At 40.0% G+C, this 16,451-nt stretch overlaps 1 protein-coding gene across 1 annotated transcript in view; it reads right to left on the bottom strand.

Annotated features, from left to right (window-relative positions):
- Positions 1 to 16,451, bottom strand: part of chd2 (chromodomain helicase DNA binding protein 2) — a 221,237-nt gene that overhangs the window by 52,124 nt on the left and 152,662 nt on the right. Inside the window, exons 22-23 of the mRNA XM_060924378.1 lie at positions 8,208 to 8,300; positions 7,945 to 8,115 (exon numbers count right to left, since the gene is read on the bottom strand). Of these exons, the coding sequence (XP_060780361.1) occupies positions 7,945 to 8,115; positions 8,208 to 8,300 (264 nt within the window). The remainder of the gene's footprint in view (positions 1 to 7,944; positions 8,116 to 8,207; positions 8,301 to 16,451) is intronic.

Genomic DNA, 16,451 nt, shown 5'->3' with positions numbered 1-16,451 from the left:
CCTTCGAGGTCACACGGTGAGTCGAACGGATAGGGGTGGGGCATTGCAAATTTACCACCTCAACCTGTTAAAAATTTTGGAATGAGGGGGTCCCCGTGGCATTGGTAGTCCCAGAGAAGGTGGAGCTGGGGCCAGAGGTACAACCCCGATTTCAAAAAAGTTGGGACAAAGTACAAATTGTAAATAAAAACGGAATGCAATGATGTGGAAGTTTCAAAATTCCATATTTTATTCAGAATAGAACATAGATGACAAATGTTTAAACTCAGAAAATGTATCATTTAAAGAGAAAAATTAGGTGATTTTAAATTTCATGACAACACCACATCTCAAAAAAGTTGGGACAAGGCCATGTTTACCACTGTGAGACATCACCTTTTCTCTTTACAACAGTCTGTAAACATCTAGGGACTGAGGAGACAAGTTGCTCAAGTTTAGGGATAGGAATGTTAACCCATTCTTGTCTAATGTAGGATTCTAGTTGCTCAACTGCCTTAGGTCTTTTTTGTCGTATCTTCTGTTTTATGATCCGCCAAATGTTTTCTACGGGTGAAAGATCTGGACTGCAGGCTGGCCAGTTCAGTACCCGGACCCTTCTTCTACGCAGCCATGATGCTGTAATTGATGCAGTATGTGGTTTGGCATTGTCATGTTGGAAAATGCAAGGTCTTCCCTGAAAGAGACGTCGTCTGGATGGGAGCATATGTTGCTCTAGAACCTGGATATACCTTTCAGCATTGATGGTGTCTTTCCAGATGTGTAAGCTGCCCATGCCACATGCATGCAACCCCATACCATCAGAGATGCAGGCTTCTGAACTGAGCGCTGATAACAACTTGGGTTGTCCTTCTCCTCTTTAGTCCGAATGATACTGGGTGCCCATAAAGAAATTCAAATTTTGATTCGTCTGACCACAGAACAGTTTTCCACTTTGCCACAGTCCATTTTAAATGAGCCTTGGCCCAGAGAAGACGTCTGCGCTTCTGGATCATGTTTAGATATGGCTTCTTCTTTGAACTATAGAGTTTTAGCTGGCAACGGCGGATAGCACGGTGAATTGTGTTCACAGATGATGTTCTCTGGAAATATTCCTGAGCCCATTTTGTGATTTCCAATTCAGAAGCATGCCTGTATGTGATGCAGTGCCATCTAAGGGCCCGAAGATCACGGGCACCCAGTATGGTTTTCCGGCCTTGACCCTTATGTGCAGAGATTCTTCCAGATTCTCTGAATCTTTTGATGATATTATGCACTGTAGATGATATGTTCAAACTCTTTGCAATTTTACACCGTCAAACTCCTTTCTGATATTGCTCCACTATTTGTCGGCACAGAATTAGGGGGATTGGTGATCCTCTTCCCATCTTTACTTCTGAGAGCCGCTGCCACTCCAAGATGCTCTTTTTATACCCAATAATGTTAATGACCTATTGCCAATTGACCTAATGAGTTACAATTTGGTCCTCCAGCTGTTCCTTTTTTGTACCTTTAACTTTTCCAGCCTCTTATTGCCCCTGTCCCAACTTTTTTGAGATGTGTTGCTGTCATGAAATTTCAAATGAGCCAATATTTGGCATGAAATTTCAAAATGTCTCACTTTCGACATTTGCTATGTTGTCTATGTTCTATTGTGAATACAATAGCAGTTTTTGAGATTTGTAAATTATGGCATTCCGTTTTTATTTACAATTTGTACTTTGTCCCAACTTTTTTGGAATCTCACCCTCCAGCCATTTGAGGTGGTCCACAGGCCGGGGGCGCAGATGGTGGTGGCGGACTTCCTGTCCCATCGGGGGGCAGCTCCCCGGCCTGAGTCGGGTGGTGGGGGTATGTGACAGCAGGGGCATGTGGTAGTGGGGGCGTGGCCAGGGAAGGTGAATGGCTAAGTCATGACATCTGATGTCAATTAACGTATGTGTTGCAGTCATGATGGAGCATGTAAGGAGGGGGAGAGCAGAGAAGAGGTCTCTTCCGACCAGAACACATGTGTTGTGTGCGCGACTGTGTGTGTGAATGAGCAAAGCTGAAAAGCTAAGAAAATAAGGCGTGTGAGAGAACATCAACTCTTGCCTGCCGTGCTTCTGTGCTCCACCCACATCAGGGATCTGTTACAGATACCTTCTTTAAAAATTTTATTCTCTCCATTGGTCTGTCGGATGTTGAAGAATTTGAGAAGCCAATTACTATTGCAGAACTAAACACAGCTGTTTCAGCTCTACAAAATGAAAAGTGCCCAGGCCCAGATGGTTTTCCATCTGAATTTTATAAGTAGTTTTGGCACAAGCTGGCCCCTTTACTATTGGACACGTTTAATGAATCATTTGATGTTGGTTGTCTTCCTGAGACTCTTAATCAAGCCTTCATTTCTTTGATCTTGGAAAAAAAAGACAAAGACCCTTTAGCTTGCTCCTCTTATCGCCCAATAAGTTTATTGAAGGTTGACTTTAAACTGTTATCCAAATTACTGGCAGTACACCTTGAATCTGTCCTCCCCTCTATAATCTCTCAAGCTCAAACAGGATTAATTCAAAACAGGCATTCTTTCTCTAATCTCAGATGTTTGTTCAATGCAATTTATAATATTCCTTCTTGTGACACTCAAGAGGCCTTAATACCTTTAGACGCCAAGAAGGCGTTCAATAGAGCGGAATGGAATTATCATTTCTTCACTTTAGAGAACTCTGGCTTTGGTAAAAACTTTATCGCTTGGATTCGGTTGCTCTACTCTTCTCCGCGCACTTCAATTAGGAAAAATGACATTAATTCAGACTACTTTCGCCTCTACCGCTCCACAAGACAGGGCTGCCCTTCAAGTCCTTCGTTATTTGCAATTGGCATCGAACCCCTTTCAGTAGCACTCCGGTCCAATCCCATTACAGGCATAGTAAGAAATGGTATAGAGTTGAAAGCTTCACTTCATGCGGATGATCTTTTATTCATTTGCAACTTGCCCACCTCTGCCCCTGCCACACTCACCACTCTTCAATCATTTAGCTTGATATCTGGATACAAACTCAACTTGAGCAAAAGTGAGATATTTCCTATTAATACCACTGCTAAAGATTATCCCCTGCATAATCTACCCTTTAAAATTGCTCAACACAGTTTCACATATTTGGGAGTTAAAGTCACGCAAAAATCTGAGGACCTTTATAAAGCAAATTTTGTCCCTTGGTTGACCCGAATGAAGGAAGATTTTGATCGCTGGTCTGTTCTTAATCTTTCTTTGGTTGCACGAGTTAATATGGCCAAAATGAATATTCTCCCACGCTTTTCCTATTTGTTCCAATGTATACCTCTTTTTCTCCCTCAAACTTTCTTCCACAAAGTGGACAGTTTGATCCTTGAGTTTGTATGGAATAAGAAGGTTCCTAGAATGCATATGCAGTATTTACAAAGGCCCAAACTGCTTGGAGGAATGGCGCTGCCTAATTTTAGATTTTATTATTGGGCCTCCGATATAAGGATTTTTAAATACTGGCTTCAATATGAGGCTTTTCAACCTCCTCCAGCATGGCTTATCATAGAATCTAATTCTAATAAACCTGTGTCACTAAAGGCACACTCTCCTATTCATTCCTCCCTTTCTCCCTATGCTAAGAATGTAATCGTTAAAACTTCTCTTAGAATCTGGGTTTAGTTCAAGTGCTACTTTGGCCTCTAGTCAGTCATTCTCTACCTGTGCTCCACTAGACCATGTAGAGAATGTTTTTCCTCCCTCTCTGATGGATAGTGTCTTTTTAAAATGGGAAAAGCCTGGCATTAATACCTTTAAAGACTTGTATATTGATAATGTTTTTACCTATTTTCGGCAATTATCGGACAAATTTTCACTTCCTAAGCAAAATAAAAATAAAGATATTTGCAGGTCCAGAGCTTTGCTCATAACACATTTCCCATGTTTCCCCACCCACCTGACGATTCTGTTCTAGATAGGCTTCTCACGCCAATCCCAACCTTAAAAGGCTCAATCTCACATATTTATAACTTAATTTATCTTTTATGTCTGGATTCTTTAAATTCCATTAAGATATTATGGGAGAACGATTTGGGGGAGGCAGTATCAGAGGAAACATGGGCTGAGATTTTAAAACGAGTTCATAAATCTATTTGCGCAAGGCATGGCCTTATTCAGTGTAAATTGGTTCATTGCACCTATTATACTAATGCACTTTGTCTAAGTTTTATGATGGGGTGCCCTCTGCATGCAACAGATGTCAGCATTCACCTGCAGATCTTATACATATGCTCTGGCTTTGCCCATCTTTGCATAAATATTGGACAGAAGTTTTTAGTATAATTTCTGTAATAAATGGGGAAGAAGTTGAGCCTGATGCTTTTGGCGCATTGTTTGGAGTCTTTCGTTTGTTACCATCTCTTTCAGCAGTTAAAAAAGACTTCCTGGCTTTTACCACTTTTTTGGCCAAAAGGCTCATAGTAATAAAATGGAAGTCACAGGAATCACCCTCATATTCATTGGGCTCAAGATGTTCTCAACTTTCACTGAGTGATTCTGCTGGTAAATTCCAGAAAATATGGGGTCCATTTTTTCAATTTATAAAGCAAATAAATTTTCCATTTATCCCAGACTGATGCACTTTTTCATGGTTTATACTGGAATTAGTATTTGGCTCGGTGTAATTCAACTGCTACTGTATTAACTTATTGTCTAGTAGTGACACTACTGTTTGCTGACTGATGGGTTTGGGGATTTTTTTAAATCTTATGTTCTTAGATAGTAATGCTGTTTTGGTGTATAACATGATTGTCACTCTTCTACAGTATTTTGATAAAAGGAAAGTTAATCTTATATGTACACACACATAAAATAGTGTGTGTGTATATATATATATATATATATATATATATATATATATATATATATATATATATATACACACACACACACACACACACACATATATACACACGCTAATATATACACACACACACACACAGTTATACTTTTTGTAAGGTACTGGTGATGCAATTGTATTTTCTTGTGAAACTTAAAGCTTGGAGAGGAAAAAAAAACAAAGCCCACAATTGTATGCAAGTTATTGTGAGGTGTAGTCACTTTGCCAAGCCACTTTGCTTCAAGAAAACCCAAACTGTCACTCTCGGATCATCCAAACCAGGAAATTGGTTTGGATGATCAGGAACAACCTGGAAACCACCATGGCACAGCCCTGCCATGAACTGGAAACTGATAGATCACTGTCTACAGTTCAGTGAGTTTTACATCACTATGGACTAAGAGGCTGCTGTCCAAGAAATAACCCCCTGCTCCAAAATTGACACCTTCAAGCTCAACTGAAGTTTGAAGCTGACCACATGGACAAAGAAAAACAGTCTTCTGGAGGATAGCTGTATGGTCAGATGAGGCAAAGATTAAGTTGTTTGGCCACAATGACCACCATGTACAGAGGGACACACTGTACCAGCTGGTGGTGGTGGTTAGGATCATCATGCTCTGGGGCTGTTTTACTGCCAGTGGAACTGATTCATTGCACAAAGTGGATGGAATAATGAAGGAGGACTACCTCAGAATTCTTCAGCATAAACCATCAGAAACTTGAACATGACTTGGGACTTACAACAGGACAATGAACCCAAACACGCATCAGAGCTGGGTGTGGAAGATAAAGCAGGCTAACATTAAGCTTAAAACAAGTCCTGACTTCAACCCTATTGAAAATATATGGACTGTGCTAATAAGTAGTCCATGCCAAGGAAAAAAAATTAATTGAACTCTACCAATTCTACCATGAAGATTCATGAAATATCCAACCAGAATTCTACCAGAAGCTTGTTCATGATAAACAAAAATGTTTGGTCAAGGTGAATCTTGCGACAAGACATTTTACCCAAATATTAGGTGTGCTGAATGTATATTTTTGACCCTTTATGTATAATTTTGACCCTGTATTGATTTCAGAAAACCCAAAGAAAATTAAAACTTGTGCACCAAATTCTAATTTTTTTTAATTAAAGATGTATGCTGTACATTCTGCCACAGAAAAAGAACAGTTCAAAGAAATTACTGAAAGCCCAAATACTGCCATGATATTCATGTCACTGTATATAAACTTCTGACTACAACTGTAGGTGCTTAAACAACTGTAGATCAGCTGAGGATAATGATCCAAGCGAAAGGAGTGAACATGACAAACCTCAGCAAACCTTTCACTGGCGTGTTCACTCGTCGCAGCCTTTGGAGGGCGAGATGTTCGTAACACCGACAAGTTTTCATAAGGCTATTCGCGATGAACAGTTGGGTTGGGCGGTATTACGGTAAGAAGGTATCCCGAAGTATCCAAAAGTATCAACGGTATCGGTCTCATTACCGTCATTTTAAAAAAATATATAATATCTAAATAAATATGGAGTACATGAGGTCATAATATAAAATAATAAATTGAAGATCATCCCGAATAACTGTGTGATCGTATTTTCACTAATTCTATCAATTTCCTAAAGAAGTTCTCATCGCGTGCAGGGTTGTTTATGTCGTTACCATGGCAACCCTGCGTGACATTTGGAGTCTGACAGAAAGCTTCGCAAGAGACTGAGACCGGGGGTGTCATGGCTCAGATGGCTAAGGCACCGTACCATAAATCCGGGGACCCGGGTTCGATTCCGACCCGAGGTTATTTCCCGATCCCGTCTCTCTCTCTCCCCTGCTCATTTCCTGTCTCTCTATACTGTCCTATCTAAAAAAATAAGAGAGACTGAGACCGCGGTTGAAAGATGGCAAGTCAAGATAACGAGTTAGTGGCAAAAAAAAATACAACATCGGCAGTGTGGCAGTATTTTGGTTTCAAACCAAACGAAAAATCTAATATGTCCCCTAAGGCACACCATAGCCTGGGGTACTCCACTTCCACGAGATCTCTCCAATGAGTTGTGTTTTGAGTAGGTTACATGAGTAACAACAAGGTAAAATAATATAACGTATGACATTTGGGATGTGGGTAATAAACGTTTGAAATGTCATCTACTGAAGAAACGGAAGAAAACATCGTAGCGTAAACTGTTAGGTTTCTGGTGGGAATTAGCAATGCGCTTGCTATCTTTGTTGGGTGTGTTAAACCGTATGGATTTAAGTGGAATAATTGTAAGGAGTTATGTGATCAAGACAACGTTTTAATCAAGGTAAGGCCATTTGATTATTAATTTCCCCGCCATGGCATGACGTGGGCCCATATGATTTTGCCTTGTGCAGCTATCACGCATTTGAATTAGGTTCGCCTCATTTGCGCTGAAGAATATGGTTTATCGCGCAGTCTAAACGGACTTGGGTGTTGGTTGATTCTTTTTCTTTTTTATATTTCCCATGCTTGAAAGGTTATGATCCTGCTCATCGTGTACTTTTTTTTGATGGAGTAGGTGAAATAGTGCTGCAAATGGCATTTCAACGCAGACATGTGTAAACGACAGTTGAATGCTATTTTCAAGATGAAGGAAGAGTTGCGTGATGCTTTGAAATATCTCTTAATCCATTCATCAATGCACAAAATTCGCTTTGCTGTTTAATCCATACCACAATGCACACAATTCGCTATGCTGCTTTTAAATAGTACATTTGAGGCATAGGCGCACGTTACACAGTAGGCCGAAACAAAATATTATTTTTTTCTCGGTAATACCGTATACCCCAGGAAAACACAGAGACAGTTTAAAGGTATCAAAATTTGGATACCGCCCAACCCTACTATCAGCCTTCTTTTAATAAAGCTCTGTAATGTGCAGTCTACCTGCGAGCGAGAAGATGAAAAGGAATAGATCCTCTGACGTCACCGGAACATATAGAGTAGCTGGGGTCATCAGGGGTCACAGGTGACTTTGTTGGTATTGGTACTCGAACCTGCGCTTGTGTGAGGTGGAGACATCCAGTGCTTATGCACCACCTCTGGTGGTCAGAAAGGATGAAATAGAACTTACTCTTTTATTTGAGCTTCTGCTCCGGGGCAACATGTAAATGTCCTCCATCTCCTTCTGTTTCGCCTCCTCCTCCACCCGCCGTCTCTGATCTTCTGGAATGATTTCATCCCAATCCCTCATGGTCTTCTCCTCCAGCTCTGGTGTACTGTCGTCCATGGTGAAGTTTGCCACCTGTCAGAGCAGACACACTTTACTGAAAGTCTTTTTTAATTCTTTAAAAATTATTTTAATTGGTCAAAACCTACTGAAATCTGGTAACATACCTTAAATTGGGACAGAAGCTCATCCGTGGCACTGGAACCTTGATCACTTTCCCTGGTTTCTGCAAGCCTCAAGATCTCATCAATGTCCATTTCCTGAAAAGAAAAAAACTTTGTAAAAATCATGTTCCTTTTGCTTTTCCTGGACTTATTTGCATTTTCATAGCACAGGGAAAACAATCGTACCATAAACAGTATAAACGTCCTACCTACTTAGTATTAAGCAATCAAGGGCATCATGGAACCTTAACTCTCTTTTGAAAACTCTGTTTATGTTTTTACTTCTCTGTACTGGTAGCGGTGAAGTCCTTGCGCAAAGTTTTGTGGATAAGGTACCATGGCATTTACATGGTTTTTAATATTGAGCATGATTGCAACAAAATTAAATACAGTGCAGAGCATTATCAGCAATTGTGCTCATAACATGTTGTGACTTGCACTTTGACTCAAGACTTGTATGTAGAACAGACCCTAGCAAAAGGAAGCACACAAAACAACAAAAATAAGAGCACAAATGTGTCTATTCCTGGAGAGGATGGATGATTTGAAATGTATTTGGGATCTGTAGCTCAAAAATTGTGGGGGAAGAAATGGGACAAAAGTGGTCTGGAAAAAAGAAAGATAGAAACTAGAGATGCATTTCCATGAAAAAAAATTGCAAATGTGACCGCAACCGTAGCATCAGTTGGTTGTTGCATACCATAACCTGTGCAATTAACAGCAGTCGGTGGTTGTACAACAGTACAGTATGGCAGGGTACCAGTACCAGGCTACCAAGCAGGCATGGCAATTAATTCACTCATGTCAAAATTGCCTGTGCAGTTCTCCTCAGCAGTAGCAACATGCATCTCCATCACTGACACTAATGCAGTGCACATCTCAATGCATTGCCAATGATCCGATACATTTAAGACTCATATATATTCACCCCGATACATTTAAGACTCATATATATTGTTTGAGTACAGTTGAGCAAATTCTAGAGGAGCGGGTGATGAGGAAGGTGAACAGTGTCATGTTGAAAGATGATCACCCACTGTACAGCCTATTTGTGAGGAGTGGAAGGAGTCAAAGGCTCCTTCTACCCAATTGCTCCACTGAACGGTTTAGGAGGTCTTTTATTCCTGCAGCGATAAGACTTCTTAACAAAAACTGCTAAGTACTTTTAACTTGTAAGTATTCAACTGCGCTTTTAATGGCAGTTTTAGAAAATTGCTGTGATTCTTTGGAGTTTTATGATGAACTGTTTTTATTTTTTATATCTTTATCTATTTATATTTCTCCTTCTATTTATGATGTGGTTGTCCTGTCTTACTGTTGTGTGTTGTATGTATAGTCAGGTGGCGTTCAATTTCCCCCTTGGGGATTAATAAAGTTCCTCAATCAATCAATCAACCCCTATTGCAATGCAGTGCAATTTGACAATGTGATTCAAATCAATATGGTAGCTCTTCCTCCTCATGATAATGCTCCATGTGACTCAAGGAAGCTCCCACATGAGGAGGGACTTTTATTTTGAAATCTCATTGGCACTATGGTGAGAGTGCCACAGGGACAGCCATGCCTCCAATTCGTGTGAGACTTGGCCCAGAGACTTGACGAAAATTGGCCACAGACAACAGTGGAGATAAGACAGCACACTTGAAAAAAACGTTCAGAGAAGAGAAATAAATCTAAATATAAAATTATTGGTCAATTCAGTTCAATTCATGATATTGAACATTTTATGTAGGTATGAAAGAAAACTGTTGTTACCCAGCTAATAAGACATTACATATTATACCTTAGGACAAAAGGTACTAAAGGAAACACTTCAGTGAACTTGCAGAGAAAAATATTGAACCATGAATAGAAAATGTCCCTCCCAATGACAGGTTACTTAAATGTACACAAAAGATTTCCTTCCTTTATAAAATAAAATCAGTTGCCTTTCTACAGTTATCAATTCAGTGTTGGTTTTCAGTCTTGCTCTGACATGCAGGGATTTCTCTGGGTTTGCTGAAACTTTTGATAAAATGGATTGCTGATTGTGAAATCCCTAAATTCCTCACAATTATACATTGGGAAAATGTTCTTAAACTGTTGGACTGTTTGGCCATGTAGTTTTTTCACACAGTGGTGAATTTCGTCCCATCCTTGTTTGTGAATAATTGAGCCTTTCCAATTCCAAAAAGGTGTTTGTTGAACATTCCACAACTTTCCCAGTGTTTTGTTGCACCTATCCCAACGTTTTGGAACATGTTGCAGGAATCAAATTCAAAATAAGTGTACATTTACCACAAAAACCAAACCAAAAAAAACCCTATAGTTTCAATTTGAACATTAAATATATTGTCTTTGCATTGTATTCAATTGAAAACAAGTTGAAAAGTACTTGCAAAAACAATTTTATACACATGAACATTACTACACAAGCTCAACTTTTTTTTTTTTTAATTAATTTTGGTCTCATAGCTGTCTTCATCCTAGAAACACTCAAACTTGCTCCTAAACAGAGGTGGGTAGAGTAAGAAAAAACTATACTCAAGTAAAAGTAACTTTATATGATTATTTATTACATCTATAATGTATTATATTCAAATGCATCAGAATCAGTTATGCCCAAAATAAAAAATTTGTGTTCATCTAATAAACACAACAGAAAATCTGCTCCTTCAAATATCATCATAATCCCAATAAAATAATAATAAAAAATACACAGAGACAGAGATTTTAAATGCTAGCTTTACATTTCCATCGAGGTCAGGAAAACTGGTTAGAAAAGGACATAGGACGGACTACTGGAAAGTAGGGTGTGTGTGTTCGTGCATGTGAGCACTGATCTCCTGTCTCTTCCATTTTTTCTTAACATAAATCTTTTGAAACCAATACCAAGTCTTACACGCACACAAGGAGTTGACTTAGACAGTCACTACGTTTACATGCACATGGAGAGAATCGAATTTCTGCCGTTGCTCGACTGAAATCGAAGTTCAAAATGCCATGTATACACCTTAATTCGGCTGAAATTGAACCGAACTTGATTTCTCGGAATCGAGCTACACGACCTAGTTTATGCGATTTCTGCCGAGCTATTTTGCGCATGTATACCCTATCGAGCTAGTTGTCGAGCTACTTCCGGAAGTGACGAGTGACGAGACCACAAGCGGGAAACACAACAGCCTCGGTCGGCATGACAACGAATCATGACAACGGCATGAATCTTTTCTTTTTGTGGCATTGTTTGCACTGTTAAAATTTAGCTCACTTACTGTATCACCAAATACATCTGTACAGCTGTTGCATAGCTGTGAATTGTGTACATAAACAAGTCATTGTATTTGTGTGTGTATATATATATATATATATATATATATATATATATATATATATATATATATATATATATATATATATATGTGTGTGTCCAACATCTGAAGAATGTCAATAAAAACAAAACAACTGAACTTTTTGTGTGTTTATTAAGACATAAGTTAAGTTGTAAGCAAAAAAAAAATATTTTTTGTAAGCAAAAAATGGACTTTAGAAAAATATTATTGTGCAAAATAAGTTGTCTTACAAAACAGTGGTCTGCGCCGGACAGTTTGTAGCCATAGTCTGTTAGAGCAAGCCGAACAGATTGAACACGGAACCTAGTGTTGCCAGATTGGGGGTTTTAAGTGCATTTTAGCGGATTTGAACATGTTTTGGGCTGGAAAACGTCAGCAGTATCTGGCAACACTATAGCTCTTCTTCATGACGACAACCGGAAGTGTACCAACACGATGGGGCGTGCAGCGCCACGTGTGGCTCGGGTGCACAATGCACCTTGCACAATAGCCCGATTTCACTTGTGCATGTAGGATTGGATTTCTCTGGCACCCCTGCTGGGACCCTTTGCTCGATTACCAACAGCAGCTCGATTTGGACGTGCATGTAAACGTAGTCAGTGAACGTGCAGTCAGATTCTCTGAGCACCGCAGTTGCCTTTTTCAACTTCTATATGAATTCTCCCTCAAGTCCTTCCTTGACCTCATGACTTTTTCCACTGAGGTCAAGGAAAAGTGGTTAGGAAATGACACCGGACGAACGAATGGAACACAACTTGTGCGCACGCATAATCTACTGACTGTCCTCAATTTCTCCTCAGACAAACTACACATCTATTTTTTTTCTTTGCATAAATCTTTTGAAACCTTAAAACTTACAGAACACAACCAAAAAAAAAAAAAAACCCACAACCACCCCATCCCAAATGATTCTGAAAACGTTTGAGGCAAACTGCTGGCTGTTGCATACCATAACCTATGCAATTACATGGATGCCAACACCTCACCCTATGAAAGAAAAGTTTGACTTCCTACCCTCCTCTTGGATGAGCAATTGTTAGGACTGGGACTGTTTTGGCCTCTAGAGGCCGCTGTTATTTCCTTTTCTTGTCATGTTTGTTTTGGCCTCTAGAGGCCGCCACTGTTCCTGTGTTTGTGTTGATTGCCTGTCTTCATTAGTGTCACCTGTTTCCAATTTATTTTGTGTGTATATATATATATATATATATATATATATATATATATATATATATACACACACACACACACACACACATATATACACACACACACCCTCAGTTCAGTCCCTAGTCACGGAGTCTTTATGCTATGCTGTTAGTGCTAGTTCCCTCTGTCCCATGTACCTTGCCTGTGTCTTAGAATTCTTGGTTTTTGTTGCTTTCTTTTGGACTTTGTGGATTTTTGTTTTGACCTTTGGATCTTCTGAGCGTTTGAGTTTTTTGCTTCTACTTTTTTGAGTTGGATTTTGAACATTGAACCTTGGGATATTTTTATTTTTGTTTATCTTCTGAGCTTTTGGATTATTCTTTTTGTTTTTTCCCTTGGATTGTATATAGTGTAAATAAACTGTTTTTGATACTCTACTTTCGTCTCACGCCTCTGCACTTGAGTCATCCCCCTGGTGGCCTAGTGGGGGTTTGCTGGATTATCACACCAGCAACCCGGGTTCGAATCCCAGCAAAACCCTAACAGCAATAAATATCATCTAACAAGGTGTAGGACGGCGGCACGGTGGTGTAGTGGTTAGTGCTGTCACCTCACAGCAAGAAGGTCCAGGTTCGAGCCCCATGGCCGGTGAGGGCCTTTCTGTGCGGAGTTTGCATGTTCTCCCCGTGTCTGCATGGGTTTCCTCCGGGTGCTCCGGTTTCCCTCACAGTCTAAAGACATGCAGGTTAGGTTAACTGGTGACTCTAAATTGACCGTAGGTGTGAGTGTGAATGGTTGTCTGTGTCTAGGTGTCAACCCTGTGATGACCTGGCGACTTGTCCAGGGTGTACCCCGCCTTTTGCCTGTAGTCAGCTGGGATAGGCTTCAGCTTGCCTGCGACCCTGTAGAACAGGATAAAGCGGCTAGAGATAATGAGAAGGTGTAGGATATCAATTCTCTAATACCAATGAACGACTGACAATTCTGGCACACGTAGGCAGACAACACACACTGATATTAAAATATCAGTTGGGGCGCCAGTGAGCAGACAAAGGAGAAAGGTTACAGTTTGGTGAGCTCTACTGAATTTTTGTTTAAAATTGTGGAGATTTTTTTGCATTCATTGTCCACCCAAAATGTACAGAATACATGTTTTTTTTATTCTCAGCTTTGTATTTATTTTTTGCTTTGACATCCTCATGCAAAAGGCCAAAAGCTTGTGACAATTGACCTACACAGGAAGAAGTATTGCTAACAAGCCTAAAGTCTCCAGTGGCAAGAAATCAAATAAGCTAGCATTCATGGCGGACACAAAAGCCAAAATCCTCACCTCTTTGAAAGACATCTCCACATTACTCCAGTCAGAGCTAAAGACTGTTCTTGCTAGTGAATTTGATGGTGTTAAAAATGAGTTACAGGTCATTAAAAAGGAAGTTGTCTGCATGTTCAGATGAACTAACCTGTCTGCAGACTACAGTATGTAAACATGAGGCAGATGTGGCTGGCCTCCAGGAAAAATACCTGGATATGGAAAGTAGAATGAGGTGGTCAAACATCTGTATGTTGAATGTAGCAGAGGAACCAGGCTCAAGCGGTCTCAAAGCTGCTTAAAGAAGTGTTCGGCTTTAAAAAGAAATGCTAGTCTACAGATAGCACCGGGGTCTTCAACCACAGAGGGCAAACGGTAAAACCCCAGTTATCATAGCAAAGTTACACAAGTATGGGTGTTGAGATTGTCCGTTGCACCAAGCAGGCAAGTGGCACTAAAATACATAGGTACCACAATCTCCATTTCCCCCCCGATTCCTCTTCCAGTATGGCACATGCCAGATCCGCATTTAAAGTAGTCAAGAAACCGCTCAAGGACCAAGATGGCATTCGCTACATTATTTTTCACCCTGCCAAATTTCGCATTACCCACAATGGAACTAAAAAAGACTTTTGGGACCTAGAGAAAGTGATGGCATATGTGAAGGTGATCATCCGAAATGAAGAAACAGTAACTATCCCAAATGTTGACTGAGGTTCAGTCAGTGGTCAGACACTGAACTGAATGTGTTACTGTTTTTTGGGTCTGTCTTTCCTATCTCAGTGAGTAGATAAAGAGTTTATTAAACTGACAGTGAAAGGATTTATATGAACAGGTAACCCCCCCCCATAGACTCTTCGTTATATCTCCTTTTGATTTTTTTTTTTAATTACTACTGGCATTTATTTATTTTTGTAGTACTACTGAAGGGTCCCTTTTTCTATATTTACAAAAATACAAGTCCATTACATATATATTAATTTCTAAAATATAATATGGTTAATGAGCAGCTCTTGAAATGGCCTGCAGGTTGCCTGGTAAATTTTGAGTTGAAACATTAAATCTCTACACCACCCTGTTAAACGCAAAGAAATTGCTTTCAGATTTAAATCAGCTGAATTGAGGGATTGACTTTCTTTGGGAAACCCACTTGCATACATTTGACCACTTCAGATTCAGAAGAGGGTGGATAGGCCAGTTATACCACTCTAATTTCCATACCAAGTTAGTTAGTTAGTTAGTTATGGTTTATTTGATAGGGACAGATACATATCATGCAGGCTGTGCAACAGCCTACCAGTAGGCATCATAGCATTTATAGCCATAGGCTAATTTCCAATGCCAAGTCTATGGGAACAGAAATTCCTATTAACCCTCTGGGGTCAAGAGCTTCACCAATGAAGCCTGGCAGGTTTAAAGTGAGTAGGTCATGTATTTAGATAGATATCTTTGTGAGTTTACATCATGCAAGCATGATAAACATGTTAACAGAAACTTTATACTTTCCTATGTGCCCACTGCCAAATACAGGTAGTCGTCGACTTACGACTGCGTTTGGTTACGACTGACCGGTCGTAAACCGATCTGGTCGTAAGTCGGCCTATGTTAAATGAACGCAAGTATATTGTGATGTGTAATGATATTGTAATCATCTTCAAGTCTTATTTTATCAACATTTTCTTATTTCATTACCGTGGCTTATTATTTGGTTCAAGTCAAACACTGCATACTACACTGCATAGAGTACAATTCGTTTAATATGTGCAAAACAAAAAAGACGAAATACAGGTATGAAAAATAGAAAACATTTTAGTTTGAAACATAGCAAAATACAAATGTAAAACATGGCAAAATACAAAACTTAGTGACCGCTGGCATCACTGGTGCTTGGCTGTGGGTCATCTACATCATCATCAGCAGCAGCTGCTGCAGCGCTCGGACTGGCGGGAGGATTTGCTCGTTTCATAAACCAGGAGCTGGGGCGGAAACTGTTGTACGCGACGAGAGGCTGGATGCTGGGCGGGGCCAGGAGCTGGGGCGGAAACTGTCGTACGCTCAGCTAGCTCAGCTGGGAAACACTTGCAAGTCATAACCAGACGGTCGTAAGTTGCATAGGTCGCAAGTCGACGACTACCTGTAATAGTATATTTTTAAAACTACCTAAATTAGATGAAACATAAAACTTATCACCTTACTCAGTCACACCAGAGTTGAAGCGCTGAGCGCCCACTTACGCAATCACGAAAGACTATTCACATGGTAATGGCATGATCATCACTTTCACGCTTCCTGTCTTCCATTGGTTTCTCTTTCGCGGTGGGAACGCCCACTGTAAACAGGATAAAATAAGTCAGCCATAGTTTAGGCTACCTGTTTGGAGTTAAAACTTGTTGCGATATGGCACGGCGATTTTATGCTCAGGAGGCGCTTCGGATGACTCAAGACAGTGATTCAATTCATAAT

The sequence above is a fragment of the Neoarius graeffei genome, chromosome 6, assembly GCF_027579695.1.
Source record: "Neoarius graeffei isolate fNeoGra1 chromosome 6, fNeoGra1.pri, whole genome shotgun sequence".
Lineage (NCBI taxonomy): Eukaryota > Metazoa > Chordata > Actinopteri > Siluriformes > Ariidae > Neoarius > Neoarius graeffei.
The sequence above is the reverse complement of the archived record's forward strand: the minus strand, read 5'-3'. Positions and strand labels throughout refer to the sequence as shown.